We start from the raw sequence: 21,989 nt of genomic DNA on the forward strand, positions 1-21,989 counted from the left end.
GATAAATGAGTAAAGTAAATCCTTAACAGCAGAGAAACATCAACCTTTATTAAATCTAGCTGTCAAAATGTAATTATATATATTACGATCAATTTTTGGAGAAAGGGAAGAAGTCAATAAAGTAGAGGGAACCTCAAATACCCCTAGGAATCTATGTTCTTATTTCTTCATGCCCATCAGGGTTGTGAATGTCAGACTGCCTTAGCACACCATGAAAATCCAATTGCTTGTTGCTCCAACTACTCTTACTTTAAACTAGCATCTCTGTTCAGAATGTGGTAGTCACTGACAACAATAGGGCATTTATTTAGTCCTCAAGTAGCAGATGCAAGGATCAAAGAATATCAAGCCAACCTCTAGAAACCTCTAAAGATTTCTATGCCTATTACGTGCTAAAATTTGAATAGAAATTAAAGGCAGTTTGTTCCCAAAACACTCAAAATTAGACTTTTAGCAAAGTTTCGCATGGAAAGCACTAGACTATGGAACTTAATATAAGGTTTTAAAATTAGTTTTAGTTTAAAATCTAACAATTTCAAGTACTATTTAACATTTCTTCTCAAAATTTGCAATGGGGTTATAAACATTCCTAAGTTTTAAGCTTTATGTTTTCAAAATCATGCATTTCTAATATGTACCATTACAGTAATTCCCTTAGACTATGTATTAATAAAAATTACCTAAAAGCTAAAATTACATTTTTTTGTAATACAGTCAAGTAACATGCAACTCATTAGAACTTCATTATATTTCAACCTAAATAAAAGATGGATCCAGAAGTTTCAGGACTCGGTGTTTTATATTTACAATTAAACTATTTGAGTGATGACATAGAGAACCAGCATTACTAAATTAACAGAAGATCAGAAGATCCAGGGTTAAAGTCTGTTTATAACCCAGTAGAATGAGTTTAAGTCAAGATTGCCTTAATTAGGATAGTTGGTATAGGATGAAATTCAACTATGTCAAATACAGAACAGGACACTTAGAATTTAGAGCAAGGGGCAGGAATAAGAACTATGTTGAGAATATAGTGGCCACTCAAATAGTACAGTGGTTAGCAGATCTGAGGTTAGAGTCTTGGACCACTTACTATTGTGTGACTGTGAGCAAGTCAGTGAAGCTTTCTCTGTCTTAATGTCCTCATGTATTTTTTTTTAAAAAAAGGTATTATCAGTCTCTATCTCACAGGCTTTTTGAGAGGATTCAGAGGCTTAATCAGTGCAAAGATCTCAGCACAGAACCTACTGTGTAATTAGTTATCAAAAAGTGTGAGATTTTATGAGTATAAAAATTTACTACCATGCGATCCAGCAATCCCACTGCTGAGTATATATCCAAAAGAAGAGGAAATCAATATATCAGAGAGAGATCTGCACTTTCATGTTTATTGCAGCACTATTTATAATAGCCAAGATATGGAATTAACCTGAGTACCCACTAATGATTGAAAGGATATTTTATGTATATACACACAATAGAATGTTATTCAGTTATAAAACTAGAATGAAGTCCTGTCATTTGCCACTACATGGATGGAACTGGGGGACATTATATTAAGTGAAATAAGCCAGGCACAGAAAGGCAAACATCAAATATTCTCATTTACCTGTGGAAACTAAAAAAAGTAGATCTCATGGAGATAGAGAGTAGAATGGTAGTTACCAGAGACTGGGAACGGAAGAGGATGAAGAGAAGTTAGTCAAGGGCTACAAACATATAGTTAGATGGAAGGAGTAACTCCTAGCATTCAGTAGTACCGTAGGAAAAACTACAGTTAGCAATCATTTATTATACATTTCAAAATAGAAGAGAAGAACTGTAATGTTCCCAACACAAAAGATAAATGTTTAAGGTGATGGATATCCTAACTACTGATTTAATCATTTCATGTGGCATTCAGATATCAAAATATCACATGTACTCCTAAAAATAAGTGTAACTATTAAATATGAATAATAAAATAAATTTTAATCTAACAACTAGGACAAAAGGATTGCAGTCCAAGATGGCGAATGGAAGGAAGCTCAAATAGGATATTCCATATGAAAAAAAGACATAATTTTAATAAATTGTATAGATGTAGTTATAATAAAATACATATATATGCACTACTCAAATAAAGGGCATTACCCACTGTCTAGAGTAAACTTAGTGGCTTCACCCTTGTTTGGGTCACACAGCTTAACCAACTGATCACAATCATTTGTTGGGCACCTACATGGAAAATCACCTGCTTTGAACATTATGAACCAGGAGTTAAGAAACCAAGATCTAAGGGCAATTTTGACCTGGGGTGGGGGGACAAACGGTACATATCACATTCTCTTTGTGCCTTACTCCCTTAACCATCAGATAAGAAGGCGGAAATACCTGACTTACCTATATCATACAATAAAATCCTGACCTAGGCTGTGATTTAAATCCTCAAGTTCCAATTAGGTACAATGAATTTCTATCTAGAAATTTACATACGGTTCCTTCAGATACCTATCGAGTTCTATCTTATATGCCATAGTATCTTTTATTTTAACTTCTGAGGATATATATGCTGTCAAAAAACATATCAGGAAAAAATATTTAACTTGAAATGTTGCAACAGTTCACTTTTTAAAAACTCCAAATTCACACTTTGCAATATGCTGCTAGTAGCTTCACTGTAATATTTTAATGTTTAAATGTTATATCTTGCCCATCCACAGAGAAAAAATATGAAGAAATATTGATGCTTGTGTAAAATTATGTGGTCAAATAACAAACTCTGAAAATATCGGCTTTATTTCTCATATATTCAAGTGATGCATATTTGAAATCATTCTCAAAACAAATGAAATCAAAATAAACACATTTGCTAAGAACATTAAAGCTTAAAGAGAATGTTTTTCCCATGGTGGAGGTAGGAAACAGTGGGAGAAGGACAACTACCTCAAAATAAAAGAGGAAAGGAATGTAATAGTAATTAAAAGTTTCAAAAATTATAAACCAAATTAGTATCTCATATCAGATTTTAAATTCCTGCCACTATTAGAACTCTCATCTTGGTTACCTCTTGTACTTTTCCTTTTATGGTAACTTGTCACCCTTTTATATTAAGGTAGAACTAGAGCGGTTTAATCAACTTCAGACCTGCATCTTAGTTGGATTTTTCCAAATGTTGGAAAATGCAGATCTCTCCACCCAACTAAATGGAAAAGCATATGTAAGCTAATACATGTGTTGCCCTCCACTCAACCCTCATCCAAGGAAAACAAGAAGAATCTCTTAATCCCTTTACACTCTAAATAGGCTAGAGCAAACTTTTCCTATAACGAGCCAGATAATAAATATTTTAGGCTTTGCAGACCATACGGTCTCTGTCTAAACAACTCATCTCTGTCGTTACACAAAATGAAGCCATAGACAATATGTAAATGATTCAACATGGCTGTTTTCCAATAAAACTTTATGAACATTGACATTTAAAAGTTAATATCATTTTCACGTGTCACAAAATATTGTTCTTTTGATTTTTTTTTGTCTTAAAATCTCAATGACTTAAAAATCTAAAAGCTATTCTTAGCTTAAGGGCCCTACTGAAAAGATAGCAGTCCAAATTTTGCCCCTGGGTCATAGTTTGCTGACCCTTAGGCTAGAAAATTGCTGAAATCCCTGGGGTACCTTGATAGATAAAAGGAAAAAAAAAATAAAGAGTTTGATTTTGAAAACACCAAATGGTAGCATTTAAGCTTGGGTAGGCATAGTGATGTCTTCCATGTACCATCTGGCTGTGGGCATAAGACAAATATAAGATGAGCATGAGGATGCTGGAATTCAGTTATCTCGACTCGACATGGGAATACTTTTATTTCAATATTTTTAATTTTATTCACACTGTATTGATAAATCAAGAATGACAACTCCTGATCAGTTGTCAGTGGGTCAATATTCCATTCTATTTTAATAAGTATCTAATTTCTTTCTTGCTGTGGCACTGACTTTTGAACAAAGTTGCTGGTTGGAAAGAAAAGAAGAGAGAAGAACTTTACAAAGCCATGTATTTGGGCTGCAACTAGCTTGACATTTGTGTCCAGTCCTATAGTTTATGTCCAGTCCTATAATCCAGTATAGCTGGACATAAATGTCCAGCTATAGTCCTATAGCAAGATATTTTAATTGCTCTGTTTGTGAGCGTGGCTTTGTCATGTATGCCAATCCAGTTTGATGATAAAAGTAGATACAGTCTTGGTTGTACCATGAAGTGGCAGGCAACCCTCGGGCCAGTTAGTGGACTTAACAGAACGCCTGTTACCTGCTCTGTAAATGAGGATATTAACTGGCTCGCAGGATTTCCAGATGTGATTTAAAAGATGCAGGTTAAAGTGTTTTTAAAACTAAAGCATTAGGCATATGCTTTATTTACATTAAAACAACACAAGGTGGCATCCGCCTTGGAAATATAATAATAGAATGATGTTGCCAAACTTGGGTCTATACTGAAATAATAGGCTCACTTACAAGAACTACCAAATCCACAAGAAACAAACGTAAGTTTGAAAAATACAATTACTTCTATTAAATGGAAAGTCAGGACTTTCACTTTCCAACCATTAGTACTGTTACTAAAAACAAAAGTAAAATCTTCTGTAAAGAGTATCGAAAATCATATAGCCATCTTTCTCACAGAGAGAAAAATGTTTATTCTAGCTTTTAGAATACCTATTTGATACAATCTATCTTCCAGGGAAAATTAGGAGAAAGAGTGCCCTTTGAGTTTTCCATAAAGGGTAATGGAATAGAATTAAAACAGGGTCTACATCTCACAACAGGCAGCTACTGCATTGCAACTGTGGATCAGTACATTAAACAGTGCACTGTGCAGGTGAATAACCATTACTGAAGTTGTTAATATCATCCCTGATTTGGCCTACTGAAATCTTTGATGGTTTATCCATACAGGTGCTACAGATCCCAATGACAAAATTAAGATTGCTTTATTGCAGCTACAAGAGGAACACTGTGATCTTGCAAAACACACATTTTCATGTCATTTCTCTACTTTAAAATGCTTCAATGGCTCACTTACACTTGCAGAATCAAGTACAAACCCTTGATTTTAAAACCTAAGATCTTTCTTGCTAGGCATGTCTATCTACCTTCCTAGCCTCATCTCCACATGTACCTTTCACCTTAGCCATGTTCAGTTATGTGTGTGAAGTTTCTTGAAAACATCCCCTGTCCTCCCAGCATCCAGCTACCTATGATAGTTCTTCCCTCGTGGTTTTACCAACTCTGTCCATCATAATCCCCCTATTAAATGTAGAAAACAGAGCCTGTCTTATGCTAGTCTGTATTCTTAGGTCCCAGCATGGGGGCCTGACATGGTAGATGTATCTGCTGAATGATTAACAAATTTAATGCTAAATATCCATCAGTTTAGAATAAACACAGTCTTTTTTTTTTTTTTTTTTTTTTTTTTTTGAGACAGAGTCTCTCTGTCACCCAGGATGGAGTGCAGTGGTACAATCTCAGCTCACTGCAACCTCTGCCTCCCAGGTTCAAGTGATATTCATGCCTCAGCCTCCCAAGTAGCTGCGATTACAGGTGCCTGCCACCATGCCTAGCTAATTTTCTTCCTTTTTGTAGAGATGGAGTTTCATCACTTTGGCCAGGCAGGTCTCAAACTCCTGACCTCCAGTGATCCACCCTCCTTGACCTCCCAAAGTGCTGGGATTATAGATGTGAGCCAATGTGCCCAGTCCATTTTTTATATTTTAGTGTAATAGCATAATTTTATAACAAACAAAAATATTTCAGATTATACAGAGCTACATTTTCAAATTAGGCACCAAATTACTAAATATCATGTTAAAGTTTTTATGTCTCATGTTTTGTCTTTAAGAAACAAAGGTTGCACAGTCCTTAACCATAAGCCAAGCAGAAATAAGAGTGGGAGGGAGAGACTGAACAATAAACTAGACTTAAAATACACAGAAAGTCATAACGTGACCAATACTGTAAAAAGAAACTGCCAACATCAGATATTAATCCTTTACTGAGATGTTTCCATAGACCTAAGTTACTAGGATGCTATTATTCCAGAGTGTGTTACATAATTTGTCTAAGCTTACAGAGCTAGTTACTGTCGGAGCTCAAATCAGAGCCTTCCATTTCTTCCAATCCAGTGTTCTTTTAGAGACAAGATTTACCATAAACTGATTTCTCCTTTTAGAAGATAAAATTGAATGTTTTGATATTTTTAATGGGATTTGAAACACTTAAACTGACCATTTGCTTAAGAAAGAACTAGGCAACAAAATTCAGATTTTTCTAATACTTGCATTTATAACTGCATAACGGTTTTGTCTGTATTACATCATTTAAGGTACAGTTGACCCTTGCACAATACAGGTTTGATCTACATGGGTCCGCTTTATGAAAGAAAAAAATCAATTGACAAACGTTTTGTTTTATCCCAGTCATACGTACATCCAAATATAGCCAGTTGTCTTGCAAAGATGGATTTTCTTCAGAAGAAAGCATAAAAGAACTGAGAGACTCAGCATGTAAGAGTATCCCGCTATCTTCTAATAAGCGGATAGTGGGGTGTCCACCTCACCAAGTGATGTCCAGGGTATTAACCAGCTGGTAGCACCTCCTGCATAGTGATGTAAAGCCACTTCAGGGCAATGAGCTTTCTCCAGCTGGCAGGACCCTGTTAACTCATGGAGTGCCTTCTGCAGACTGGGCTATAGGCAAGGTCCCTTTCAATTTGGGAAAGAAACCAGCACAAAAGAACGTTGAAAGTGTACCACTTCAAACTGAAGACCTACCTCTCCCACCTTCTGCCAAAGGGGAACAAATCTTAACCCTATCCAATGATGTATTTCTTTTTTATGATGGGCAGTTGAACAGGGACCAAATGATGCATTTTTTATTTTGTTTTCTCCAAGAGAAGCTGCATAGTTTAATTAAAGAAACATGGGCATTAGAGTTAGAGAGAATCCTAGATCCTATTCTTAGCTCTCCATACTTGTGTGTCCTTGGGGTAGGTTTGCAAAACTCTCTGAGCTTGTCAGATTCAGGTTTAACCATATATTAGCATCCTGGTAAGCATTTAAAGCATAATAAATATTCCTGGTAATATTTGCTCCTGTGATCAGTAGTTGTGATCAGTATTAATAGTATCGTCAGATGTGACAGGATAGCAAGGAGATACTAGATCCTAACTGGCTTTTATCTAAAACAGACTCAGGTATCCGACTCTGCAATGCACATCTCTACACAAGTGTGTCATCTCAAGTCAACATTTCTAAACCTGAACTCCATTTGCTATCTATCAATCAAAACCAAAATCAATAATATCCAATAATACCAATAAATCAATAATATCTAATAATCCAATAATAATAATATCCAATAAACCAGTATTTGTACAATTCTTAAAAGCAGAAACCTGATTGGGCACGGTAGCTTATGTCTGTAATCCAGCACTTTGGGAGGCCGAAGTGGGCAGATCACCCCAGGTCAGGAGTTTGAGACCAGCCTGGCCAACACGGTGAAACCCCATCTCTAATAAAAATACAAAAATTAGCCAGGCGTGGTGACAGGCATCTGTAATCCCAGCTACTTGGGAGACTGAGGCAGGAGAATTGCTTGAACCCAGAGGGTGGAGATTGCAGTGAGCCAAGATTGTGCCATTGCACTCCAGCCTGGGCAACAAGAGTGAGACTCTGTCTAAAAAAATAAAATAAAATAAAATAAAATAAAATAAAATAAGCAGAAACCTGTGAGTCATTGAGGTCTCTTCCCTCTCTGTTACCCTTGTGTCCAGTGAACCACCTTTTGCTGGTTCTATCTTCTAATCTCTTGAATCTGTCTCTTCTTCCCTACCTTAAGTACCACTGCCTTAGCTGAAGTCCTCGTTTCTGGCCTGGGATTAGAGCAACAGCTTCCTAATTGGTCTCTGTGCCTCCTCTCTGGCTCTGCTCAACCTATTTCCTCTGCTGACAACAGACAATATTCTACAACAAGAGCATTATATGTCTTCCCAGCTTACAAATCCTCCATCCTCAGTTTCCAAGATTTCATTTCTCACACTTTGCATTCCAACGCTCAAGTAACTCTCTGCTATGAGTACCCTTTACCCTCTTGCTGTTATTCACCCTACTCCTCCTTCAAGATAGTTTTATAACACACTCTCTGGGAAATCTGAAGACTCACCCATCTCCGAGGGCAAGTCAGCTGATGCCCCATGGGTTCCCTGAGCAGCCGATGTGTCACCCTCACAGTTCTTAGCACATTCAATTCCCTTCCATTTTGTTTTTTATAAAACCACACATTGGCCCTGCCTAGTATATAAGCAGTAAATGTTTGCTCAATGTGTAAACTATATTAAGCAGCCTAAGACATCCCCTAAATTATAGTCTTCCCCTCTCTTTCCTCAGTAGATAAATACTTACTAATACTGTTGGGAAAACCATGCAAGTGGCTATTTTCATCAGGCTTCCTTAATTCTAGCACTGCCTGTATTCCAAAATTAAAGAATATTATAGGCTTCTAAAATACAGTCCTTATCCATGTGCTGGTTTCATAAAGATTAAACTAAAGTAAAATAACTCTAATACATGATTTAGAACATTTCTGGTTTAAGTGTAATCAGAATACAATCCCTGAATTTGAATCCTATTACCTTTAGTTGGTCAACATCAATCACTCATCTCCAGGTCTTCTATCAGGTCTTGTCACTGGTCCTTTCACCCCTCATGCTCGTGCATTTCCTCTAAACCTAGAATGCCCCTAACTCTTCACAGCCTCACCACCCAGGTTAGATGGTGAAGGAAGGGAAGGATACAGCTGAGCCCCACAATTTTTCATGACTGTTCTAACCACTAACTTGTCCCTTCTGTGATCCCTTCTATAACTGTGCAACACACTGACCCCCACTGGCCCACTGGGCTTCAGCATTACTTTATGTAATGATGTTATCTAATACTGTTGTCTAATTCTGTATCAGTTTCATATACAACCTGATGGTCTCCAACCTAATGGTCCAAGTATCTTCCAAATAAAGACATTTGTTATTTTTATTTCTCATGTAATCTGAAACATACTGGGGTTCCATCAATATATTTGGAGGTCTGCATCTTTATAGATCTTCAAACACATTATATAGAATTTATGGTACTTAATTATATGTGTGTCCACAGTTGTCCAGATTTGACTAAAGACACTTCAAAGACATTTATGTTAATTCTAAATACCTAGTTTTTTTTTTTTTTCCCCCAAATGCATCATTAAATTACATTATTCAAGAATGACAGGCTGGGTGAAGTGGCTCTTGACTGTAATCCTAGCACTTTCTGAGGCCAAGATCGGTGGATTTCCTGAGCTCAGGAGTCTGAGGCCCGCCTGGGCCATGGGCAAAACTTCATCTCTGCTAAAAATACAAAAAATTAGCCAGGAGTGGTGGTGCACGCCTCTAGTCCCAGCTACTTGGGGGACTGAGGCACAAGAACTGCTTGAACCCAGGAGGTGGAGGTTACAGTGAGCTGAGATCATACCACTGCACTTCAGCCTGGGAGACAAAAAAAAAAAAAAAAAAAAAAAAAAAAAAAAAAGAAAGAAAATAGGTGTTTCTAAGGGCACTCAAACTTGATGACATGTAGTAATTCTTTAAAACACTTAAATAGTGATCTTGGAGTTCACAAATTAAAAAGATTATATTTAACTTTGGATTTTCTTGTATGTTAAAAATTACTAGTTTTAAAACCTGTGTCATTTTATTTCAAAAAGCAAAATGTAGCAGCTTCACACCCGCGATCTCAGCTACTCTGAGAGGCTGAAGTGGGAGGGCTGTTTCAGGCAGGAGTTAGAAATCGGGCCAAAACGGCAAGACCTATCTCTAAAAATATTTACAATAAATAAATAAATAAATAATAAATAAATAAATAAATAACAGCCCAAGTATCTCTTAAAAATATATTTTTAAAAAATTTTAGCTTGGCTACTGGTGCCTGTAGTCTTAGGGACTGGGGAGGCTGTAGGGGGAAGATCCCTTCAGCACAGAAGGGATTGAGGCTTCAGTGAGCTATGACTCTGCAACAAACAACAAAAACAACAAAAAGGAAGGAAAGAAAGAAAAACAGGAAACAAAATGTAGTGTTCTCTTAGCCTAAATAGGTATTTCACAAAATGTCAAAACAAGGATAGAATCATAAAACGTAGCAGAAATAGTCTAAATGTAGCAAATTCATGGATCCAGAATTATAAAAGATCTCATTTCCGTATTTGTTTACAGATGATTTTTCAAAATACTACTTCTGGCAAAAGTATATTGTTTTCTTATTTTATTTTATTTTTTGAGACGGAGTCTCGCTCTGTCGCCCAGGCTGGAGTGTAGTGGCCGGATCTCAGCTCACTGCAAGCTCCGCCTCCCAGGTTCACGCCATTCTCCTGGCTCAGCCTCCCGAGTAGCTGGGACTACAGGCGCCCGCCACCTCGCCCGGCTAGCTTTTGTATTTTTTAGTAGAGACGGGGTTTCACCGTGTTTGCCAGGATGGTCTCGATCTCCTGACTTCGGAATCCACCCGTCTCGGCCTCCCAAAGTACTGGGATTACAGGCTTGAGCCACCGCGCCCGGCCCTGTTTTCTTATACATAAATTTGGAGGTTAAAAAAAGTTGACTGCTCCTTTTTCCTTAATTTCAGCATATTTCTGATACCTTCCAGGTACTTGACATAAAAGAATCTCTAACCTTGATTGACATGAGGTAGATACTTCATAAATTGCTGAATAAATGTCTTCCAAGGCTAATTTTCCCACCTATGTTTTGGACTCTATCCTCTTCTGTCCCTTCAGTGATCTTGTTTCTTCATTATTTTTTGTCTATCCTCCTCAGCTGGCTCTTTCCTAGTTATGTCTCCTGTCACTCACAGACACACACACCCCGACTTCCCCATCTATGTGAGCCTTCCAGTGATCAGATACTCTTTTTAAATATACTTAGAGGAAGAAGAGAACGAGTGGTATAATCACTGGCTGCTTTCCTACGACTCCATGTGCTCCCCAAAACCATAGCAATCAGGATAGGGCCCCAACAAAAACGATGAAATGGCTCACATGAAGGTCAGCGCTCTATTGTTTAAACAGTGCAATGTTGACGTTGACCACTTGCTTCTTCTCAAGTCTTCCCACTTCTGCTTCTGGGACATCATCCTCTCTGTTTTCCTAGTGACTTGGTCATAGCCTCCTCCCCTGGCTTTTCCTTGCTTTCTGTTCAATGTCAATATTAATATACTGTATTTTTTAGGTATTGTACTGTTTGGACATTTGAGTTGTTTCCAAGCTGTAATTAGAATAAATAGTGTTGCCATGAATAATGTTTTATATGTGTTTTATTTACAAGTCAAGATAGTAGTTATGACAAAGGAGAAGACAGTAGTGAATGGGAAGTTAGTGAGTGGGTAGTACTAACATTCTTTCTTGACATCAGTAGGAGTTAAATGTATCTATTTTGTAATAGTTCACTAAACACTCCATTTATTATTTGTGAATTTATTTCTGCATGATACCTCAAAAGTTTATTTTCAATAACTAAAACATGACAGTTGTGCAAATAGAAAAAAAGGGGGGCAGTGATTCTGGTAAACATCCTACAATGCCAATATTCAAGTGACAAATACATGTTCAGTTTCATTTGTATCAAAGAAAAAGCATATTAAGACAAAAATGCAGTTTTATCCTTGTTATTAATAACCGGAGAGATGCAAGCGAAAATGTCCACTGTTAGTGAAGATGTAAACTGATACAACTTTTCTAGAAATTCATTTGTCAATATATATCTTTAAAACATGTATTATGTTTAAACGTTCATCTTATAAAAACAAACCAGGCAAATGTGGAAAAATGTGTATGAGAGAGCAAGAATTTATGTATAAGGATATTTTCACAGAACTGCTTATAATCATGAAAATTAAAACCAAATTTTCAATAGGCAATTAACTAAATGTAACCATTCAGTAGAATATTTGTAGCCATATTTAATGGCATGAAAATATGTTCATAATTCATTAAAACAAGTTACAAAACACAATGACACATTTGTAAGGTGAGGAAAACGACAAATACTCATAGAAACAAAAATGTCAAGAACAGAAGATGAAATGGTTTTTGTTATCTTTTGTAAACTGTTGTTATCTTTTGTTAATTGTTGTTATCTTTGAGAGAAATGTTTGCTTTTGCTTTTTTTAGGCCTAGGTACTTTTCTAAGCTTTCTGCAAGGACTATGTAGAACAATTTAAAAAATAAAGTTTTATGTAAATGGTTTCATTAATGAATGAGAAAAATATGAATGAAATAACATCTAACATAGTATCAGGGACAATGGCAGCTTCTAGTGTCTGTTAGTACATGTATTTACAAAATTACTCAGATAGTTGTTGGATTGGTTTCCATAAGTGTGGTTGAATTTTATAAGCTTCATACTATGTATACCAAGAAGCCAACCTCAGACAACTTTTCAGAGAGAGCAAATCTTCCTTCAAAAGGAGATCAATTTACATTGGAAATCACACTCTAGTGATTAGGAAACAGATGAGCAAGTTTCACTTACAAGATTTTTTAGGCTACTATTGCTAAAAGTATAATTTTCTTCTCTACTATTGAGGAATAATCTTTTAAGGAAGTGAAAAGTAGATATGATCTCAAATTCTAAGTCTGTGACAGCTTTTCCAATTTAAATCTTTCTCATCCCCTGAACAAAATACAAATATCGATGCAATATATGCAAAGTAGTCATGAAAAAGACCAAATAATTGGTATGAAAGAAACACGATTATCCAAAGTCATGTACTGATAAGAAATAATTTTCCATTTTTCACTTTGTTCCAATGGGGTCTTGTTAATAGCACTTCCCGCTTGTACCAGGTAACGATTTCCTCTAGGTCAGTAAACTCCAACATTGATTGTATTCACTTACAAGAAGTCTATCCATCGCAAACCCTTTCTCATATGCAGATTTTCTTTCTAAGGCTGATTTACAGTCACTGCTCTCCTTTCCATTTCTGAGAAAAGAAAACTAAGCCAAAATGTGCTATTAACTCCTGCCTGAGAGTATCTCTCTAAGGAAGACTCCACTCATATACTACAAAGTATTGCTGAGGTGACCATTCACACCAGTTTGCACAGGATGGTCCTGGTTTACATCCAATGTCCCTGCATAGTTGTTAATGACAGCCCCTTTCACTTCCCAGTGTCCCACATTTAGTAATACATTATATAGCCAGCCTATTGTCCATATACAGTACATACAATGCTAGCTCTAGAACTTGGAATAAATGCCTCTATCCATCTACACTCTTGCCTTGTCTTCCTTGTGCACTGGTAGTCTGGAATGAAAAGCATAAAGAATAAAGTTGTGGACTCAAACCATCCCCCCATAGGTAGTCTAAAGCAATCTGAACAGGAATCCTTTCCAAGGTGGACCCAATCTCCTTCTGGAAGTTTATAAACTATGAGAGATAAACTATCAGGTAGCCTAAATCATATCCCTTAAGAACAAAATTCATACTTGCAAACAATTTGCAAGCCAGTCTATTAACTGGTGGGGAGTTGTTTCCTTTAAATGTTAATCCAAACAATTCCATGAAATGAAGGTAGATCCAAGTTTCCTCTAAGCCTAAATACTTCCAACTCTGCTAATGACATAACCTCATCCAGTACCTTAGCTAGAAAACCTTACGATCAAGTTTGATTGTTTCTCTTAGCCCTGTCCAGGTAGTTACCAGGCCCCACTGGTTCTATTTTTAAAGCCTCTGCAATTCATTACCCACAAAAAAATCATCAGAACAAGATTTCTAATCTGTATTCATTACAATTGCCTTCCTCTACTTTTTGTTCCTCTCCAGTTCATCTCCCTCACTTCTGCTAGAATTATCTTAAAGCAATATCTTTAGATACTCAGTACCTCAGATAACACCAAGACTTCTTAGCCCGGCAGGCAACACCTTTATCAGTTGCACTGCAGCCTCCTTTTCCATCCTCAATTTCAACCACACCTCCCTCTAGGCACAGGCTCTTCAATGGTTTTCATCCAGCTACCGTACTGCTCTTCCAGGAAGTGCTTAAAAATGTTTGGGGACACGTTTGCTTATAACAGTAGTTTGAAGACACAAAGGACATTTAATGGGCAGGGACCAAGGACACTAAACATCCAGCAATGTAGGACAGGTCCCATGAAACAGAGAACTGCATTGCCAAAATGCCAAATAACACTGCAGGTGAGAGTTCTTGTTCCCCAAACACATTGTTTTTACATATATGTGGATCCTTCTTTCTAAATTTATTTAACCAGCCCCCATTAGTTCTGCCACCTTCCAAAATAATATTGTCCTTGGATGATGTAATTCAAATTCTTCTCACCTAAAGACTGTCTTGCCTGAATAGTCACATACACAGTGTGTTAATGGGAGATCATTAAGTCACTCTCAGAAATATGAGATTTAATTATCTCATATATACATATATATGAGAGTTATTTAATGATTACTGAAACAGCACTTAATATATTAAATTATGAATAACCTGTTTACCATTTGTCATTTTATTCTGTGGTCCTCTTGTTCTTATCCTTTCTATCCCCTAAAATTTGAGTTCCTTAAAGAAAGGGATGTTCCTTTGGTATCTCCTTTACTTTTTTAAACCACAATTTATATGGCTGACCTAAAAGATGACACTCATTCTGTAGGTGACTTTTGGATTAAAAGATGAAAAACTGCACCCTCATTCCTATGTAAAAAATGCCATTCCTTAAACTTTTTAAAATAGTTGTTAAACTTATACCTTAGATTACTTTAAAATAACCTAAACATTTTAGTTACATCAGTAATGCTACTTAAAGGAACCACCGTTACCATATGTTTAATTGCAGGTTAGACTAGTGAAGGATTGCCAACTCACATAAAAGAGAAAAGAAGCTATAGAAATTGGTAAACCAGAGAGATTGTTCTCAGCATAAAGTACTTAAATTCCTTTGTGGTTTGTTCTTTTATAAGCACTAAGTACTCTTTACAAAAATCTGTCAAACAAGATTGTGCTTGAGATCCTTGTGATTAAAAAACTGCTTACATAATCTAAAATAAAGTGTGTATGTGTGATTGTGTCTTACAGTTCTATACAAAACAAAGTAAAAGTGGTCTTATCCTACCACACTCATTTTTTGCAAGTTTGAGCTTAGACTTTTCTTTTTTTTTTTTCAGATGACATCTCACTCTGTTGCCCATGCTACAGCACAGCGGTGCTACCGCAGCTCACTGCAACCTCTACCTCCCAGGTTCAAGTGATTCTGGTGCCTCAGCCATCCCAGTAGCTGGGATTACAGGTGTGCACCACCATGCCTGGCTAATTTTTGTATTTTTATAGAGATGGGCTTTCCCCATGTTGGCCAGACTGGTCTCCAACTCCTGGCCTCAAGTGATCCACCCACCTTGGCCTCCCAAAGTGCTGGGATTACAGGCATGACCCACCACACCCAGCAAGCTTAAACTATTTCTATCATCTATTACATTTAAAAAAAAAAAAATTAGTCAAAATCTCCTACTTAGCTCCTCTCCTAAGTTGCATATCCAGCAATACGGGATAGACAAAGCCAAATGCTCACTTGCGCATCTGTTCATATCTGGGGCTCGGTGTCCATAGTACCCAGATGGGCAGGAATGCAGGCACTCTCCATACTGGCGCATCCCTTCTCTTCGAAGGAAGAAGAACAACTTCTGTTGACATCGGCTGCACCCATTGTCCTTTGAACAAGACAGACAACCCTTGCAAATGGGATTTGATACATAACTAGCTGTAAAAGAAAAACAAAAATTGTGTTTAATTATGAGTATAATCAGACTTTTGATAAATACACCCTGCTGAAAAGACAACTGTTTCTTTTCTTTCTGCTATACTCACATAGAAATACTAAATAAAATATCCCTGCCCTTCGTGTCTCTACCTCCCCCACCCAAAAAGTGGTTAATACACAACCAAACTTAGAAACAAAGAGGAAACTCAGAAGCAGAGTTGAGTCCAGAAGCTAAAGCTGAATGGCTCATGGGAATGTCAGACCAGCCAGAGGTAAAATTTAGGGCAAGGTCCTCAACCCAGGCCAAGAAATATTTATGTGAAGATCTGGCACTTAGCTCCTTTTATGTAGATGGAGTCAAGAGGGCTGTTTGTCCATGACCCCCTGCCCTAACTGGCCAGAGCAGAGGATTCTGACCCTAGCTTGGGAGGACACAGCAGGTAAGCACAAGAGAAAATAAAATTCATGAGACATAAGAACACCAAGTCCACAAGACTGGGATCCAAATTAAAATTATCATTGTAGTATGGGGTCTATATGGTGTTGAGAAGTTAAAATAGGAATTTGTCCAGATCCAGGAAAACCCAGAAAGAAAAAATAAATATAGAACTACTCTCTAGACATTTCTACAGTCCTGAGACCTGGACTTGCATGAAATGCTACCTTAACATCAAAATGAACAAATCACATGAGCAAGTAAACCTTCATGAGATACAGTCATCAATATCAGCAACAAGAAAACTTCACACCTACAAAACCAGAAATAAAGACATTCTGAAGGAGCCTTTAAAATAAGTATCTAGAGAGTATCTGAAGAGATAAAGGGATAACTAGAAATCACATGGGAAAAAGCAAGAATATGCACATTAAAATGAAATGTAAATTCTAAAACTTCACAAAAAAATTCTATGGACAACTTGTATGGTAGAAGAAAATGACATAACCAAAAACACTTTTAAAGAACTGTATCACAAAACAAGATAAACAGGTACTAAGCATGTAAGAAAAAAACAGAAACATTCAAATACATGATTAGTAGTTACTACAGAAGGAAAGAGTAAAGAGAATGAATAAAACACACCTTAAACAGAGAGGCAATTTCAGCAAAGTCTCAGGATACAAAATCAACATGCAAAAATCACTAGCACTCCTACACACCAACAACAGTCAAGCCAAGAGTCAAATCACAAACAAACTCTCATTCACGATTGCCACAAAAAGAATAAAATAACCAGGAATACAGGTAACTAACGAGATGAAAGATCTCTATAAAGAGAACAATGTAACACTACCCAAGAAATCAGAGATGACACAAATAGAAAAACATTCCATGCTCATGGATAGAAGAATAAACTGTATTAAAATAGCCATACTGCCCAAAACAATTTGTAGATTTAATGCTATTTCCATTAAACTACCATTGACATTTTTCACATAACTGGAAAAAACTATGTTAAAATTCACATGGAACCAAAATAGAGCCCAAAGAGCCAAGGCAAAAATAAGCAAAAATAACAAAGCTGGAGGCATCATGCTACCCGACTTCAAACTATACTACAGAGCTACAGTAGCCAAAACAGCATGGTAGTGCTCCAAGAACAGATAGGTCAATGGAACAGAATAGAGTGGAAGCAAGACCACACAACTACAACTGTCTGATCTTTGACAAACCTGACAAAAACAAGCAATGGGGGGCTGGGTGTGGTGGCTCATGCCTGTAATCCTAGCACTTTGGGCCAAGGCAGGTGGATCTCCTGAGGTCAGGAGTTCAAAATCAGCCTGACCAACATGGAGAAACCCCAGCTCTACAAAAAACAAACAAACAAACAAACAAACAAACAAAATACAAAATTAGCTAGGCATAGTGACAAATGCCTGTAATCCCAGCTACCTGGGAGTCTGAGGCAGGAGAATTGCCTGAACTTGGGAGGCAGAGGTTGTGGTGAGCCAAGATTGCACCATTGCACTCCAGGCTGTGCAACAAGAACGAAACTCCATCTCAAAAAAAAAAAAAAAAAAAAAAAAGGAAAAAAAAAAAAAAAAAAAAAAGAAGAAAAGAAAAGGAAACCTTCTCCGAAGAATCTCTAAATCTATTGCTGAGAAACCAGTTCTCTAGATGGGTGCTTTTTTTGAGTCTGCAGTGGGGAAGTTGTATCATCTGTAGTGGTGAGTTATGATATGTGAAGCATGATAATAGCTACATCTCATAACACAGATAAACCTGATGGCACCACTTTTACAACACTCAAATGGAAGCAAAACTAAAGAGTGCATTTTCAGCAACTTATTCTTGAATAATTTCAGAGCTACAGAAAAAGTTTAAGAACAAGAGGGAGCTCCCATATGTCCTTCACCCAGATTCACTCAATTTTAACCTTTTGTCACATACATGTTGTTATTTTTTGAACCATTTGAGAGTAGGTTGCATATATCACGTCGGTGNAAAGAAAGGAAGGAAAGGAAAGGAAAGGAAGAAAGAAGGAAAGAAAGACACACATGCACACACACAAACACACACAAGCAATGGGGAAAAGATTCACTATTCAATAAATGATGCTGGGATAACTGGCTAGCCATATGCAAAAGATTGAAACTGGACCCCTTCCTTATACTATATATAAAAGTTAACTCAAGATGCATTAAAGACATAAATGTAAAACCCAGAACTATAAAAACTCTGGAAGAAAACCTAGGTAATACCATTTAGGACATAGGCACAGGCAAAGATTTCATAACAAAGATGCCAAAAGCAATTGCAACAAAAGCAAAAATTGGCAAGTGGGATCTAATTAAAAGCTTCTGTACAACAAAAGAAACTATCATCAGACTGAACAGGCAACCTACAGAATGGCAGAAAACATTTGCAAACTATGCATCTGACAAAGGTCTAACGTTTAGCATCTATAAAGATCTTAAATTCACAAGAAAAAATAATCATTGACAAGCGGGCAAAGGACATGAACAGACGCTTCTCAAAGGAAGACATACAAGTGGCCAACAATCATATGAAAAAACTCAACATCGCTGAATATTAAAGAAATGCAAATAAAAATCACAATGAGATACCATCTCACACCAGTCAGAATGGCTATTATCAGAAAGTCAAAAAATAACAGATGCTGGTGAGGTTGTGGAGAAAAAGAAATGTTTATATACTCTTTGTGATAGTGTAAATTAGTTCAACCATTATGGAAGACGGTATGGCAATTCCACAAAAACCTAAAGACAGAAATACCATTCAACCCAGTATCCCACACATACACGCATATGTTCATTGCAGCACTATTCTCAATAGCAAAGACATGGAATCAACCTAGATACCCATCAACAACTGACTGGATAAAGAAAATGTGATACATATATTATATATATATATAATATATTATATTCAATGCTATTACTTATATATTACCTATAATATATATTATATTACATTACTTATATTACTTATATATTATATATTATACATTACATTACTTATATATTATATGTATATAATATATATATACCATGATTATATCATATATGTATATAAATATATATGTATAGTACATATGCTATATTTTTATTATTATATAGATATAGATATATTTTTTAGATTATTATTATTTTATATATATTACACACACACACGCACACCATGGAATACTATACAGTCTTAAAAAAGAATAAGATCATGTCCTTTGCAAGGACATGGATGGAGCTGGAGGCCATTATCCTTAGCAAACTAACAGAAACAGAACAAAATACCCCATGTTCTCACTTATAAGTGGGAGCTTAGTGATGAGAATACATGGACACACAGAGGGAAACAACAGACCCTAGTGCCTATCAGAGGGCAGAGGATGGGAGGAAGAAGAGGATGAGGAAAAATAACTAATGGGTACTAACCTTAATACCTGGGTGATGAAATCATCTGTACAGAAAACCCCCATGACACAAGTTTACCTGTGTAGCAAACCAGCACTTGTACCCCTGAACTTAAAAGCATATGTTAAAAAAGGAATAAAGCACACTATTCAATGAGATAATGGCTGATTAATTTCCAGAATTAAAGACGTGAGTTCTTAGATTAAAAATTAAGAGACTGAACAAAATAAATAAGTCTACATCTAAATACAGTACATTTCCATACCATGAGAATAAAGTCAAGCCAGAGAGAAATAGCAGATTATCTAGAAAGGGATAAAACTTTGACTGACAGGAGACTTAGAAAAAAATAAAGTTAGATAGCCGAGATACTATCCTCAACATGTTGAGGAAAAATTATCAAACTATAATTCTATAAGCAGTTATAGTTTAACAATGTGAGCAAAATGAAGATATTTTAGCCAAAGTAAAGGCAAAGAACTTAATTTTTTAAAGCATTAGCTAAAATATTAAACTCTGAATATTGGAGAAAATAAAACAGAACCCAGAGGAAGTAGATTACAAGAAGCAATCGTGATCACACCAATTGAAAAATATGTTCATGTCTCTATGCAAAAGAATACCATGTAGAAAACATATGATTTTCAAGTTTTGAAAATAAATATCTTATATTCACAAAAATAACACAGAAGACTTGAGAAGGAAACCAAAGTTAAAGCATTCAGAGTTTCGGCATTATCAGTGAGGAAGACCAATGTAAATTAAAATGTCATTACTATAACTTTAAGGTCCCAACTACGAAAACAATAACAGAATCTGTAACTTCTAAACCAGCGACAGCTAAAAAAGATGTAATACATGTCTAAAATATGAGTAGGAAGAAACAATCTGAATATCTATGAACAAAATAGACAAATGATGGTATATTCAAACTATTTGAGTTTCACTCAGTAATAAAAAGGATAATACAGATACACATGACATGAAATTCACATACATTATGCTGATCAAAAGAATCCAAACAGATACAAACAAGAGCATGCTCTGGATAATTTCATTTATATTAAGGTCAAAGGCAGGTACAGCTAATCCATGGTGATAGAAATAAGAAAACTACATGCCTTTGACGATTGAGGACTGACCGGAAAGGGGCATAATAGAATTTTCAAGGGATGGAGGAGGTATATTAGTTTCCTTGGGCTGCTGTAACAAGTGACCACAATTTGGTGACTTAAACAACAGGAATTTATTCTCTTAATTCTAGAGACTAGAAGTCTGAAATCCCAATATCATATCAGCAGGGCATGCTTCCTCTCGAGGAGTCTGCCAAATCCTTTCCTGCCTCTTTCAGCTTTGGTTGCCCAAGGCATTCTTTGGATCATAGTTACATAAAGTCAATCCCTGCCTCCATTGTCTTATGCCTTCTTCTCTTACATCTCTGTGTCTTTTTCTGTCTCTTACAGTGACACTCCCATTGGATTTAAGGCCTACCTTTATCCCATAGAATCTCATCATCATCCTTATCTTCGCTGCATCTGCAAAGACCCTTTTCCGAAAAAGGTCAGCTTCTAAGTTTTGAGGAGGACGTGAGTTGGGGTGGTGGAGTGGGAGTGCACTAGTCAATTCGCTAAAGGGGTGGTGGAGATATGCTATATCTTGCCTGGATATTGGTTACACAAATGAATGCATTTGCAAAACTCAAAACTACACATTTATCTAAGTATACTTGTATATTTTTACAATTAATGTGAATAATTTACAAGTAAATTATACCTCATTTTTAAAAAGTAAAGCATATAAAGGCTATGTGCTAATTTCAGTACAATGTACTTACTTATAATTACATCTCTTTTGAAGATTCCATAAATTATATTACTCATCAATAAGATATTATTTACCTTTTTTTCCAAACTGATATATCCTACTGATGGGACAAGGTGGAAGAAGACAGTACTAAGCAAATGTTGAAATAGCATCTAGGATAAGTTAATACCTGAACCATATGAAGTTTATTGAATCTGATGGGGACAATGGTACCTTAAAAGAAAAGACGTAAAATACTCTTTCCTATAGCTGGTATAAAATGTAGAAATGATACAATCTGAAATATTATAATTTCTAAAATATGAAAAAGTCATGTAACTTTTAGTTTTCACTACACCAAGCAAGGTCATAAATACAACAGAATACATGAGGTCACAATGACTTCATTTTATTGAGTTAACCCAAAAAATAATTAAAAGAATAGAAAACTCATCAATTATTGAAACTTTCAGCTTTGAGACTACATATTGCT

General features: G+C 36.2%; 1 protein-coding gene across 1 annotated transcript in view; it reads right to left on the bottom strand.

Annotated features, from left to right (window-relative positions):
- Window positions 1–21,989, bottom strand: part of RSPO2 (R-spondin 2) — a 182,955-nt gene that overhangs the window by 70,293 nt on the left and 90,673 nt on the right. The window contains exon 3 of the mRNA XM_017885207.1: window positions 15,635–15,823. Coding sequence (XP_017740696.1) covers window positions 15,635–15,823 — 189 coding nt within the window. The remainder of the gene's footprint in view (window positions 1–15,634; window positions 15,824–21,989) is intronic.

This window comes from Rhinopithecus bieti, unplaced genomic scaffold (genome assembly GCF_001698545.2).
Source record: "Rhinopithecus bieti isolate Rb0 unplaced genomic scaffold, ASM169854v2 scaffold_13352, whole genome shotgun sequence".
In the NCBI taxonomy this organism is placed as follows: Eukaryota; Metazoa; Chordata; class Mammalia; order Primates; family Cercopithecidae; genus Rhinopithecus; species Rhinopithecus bieti.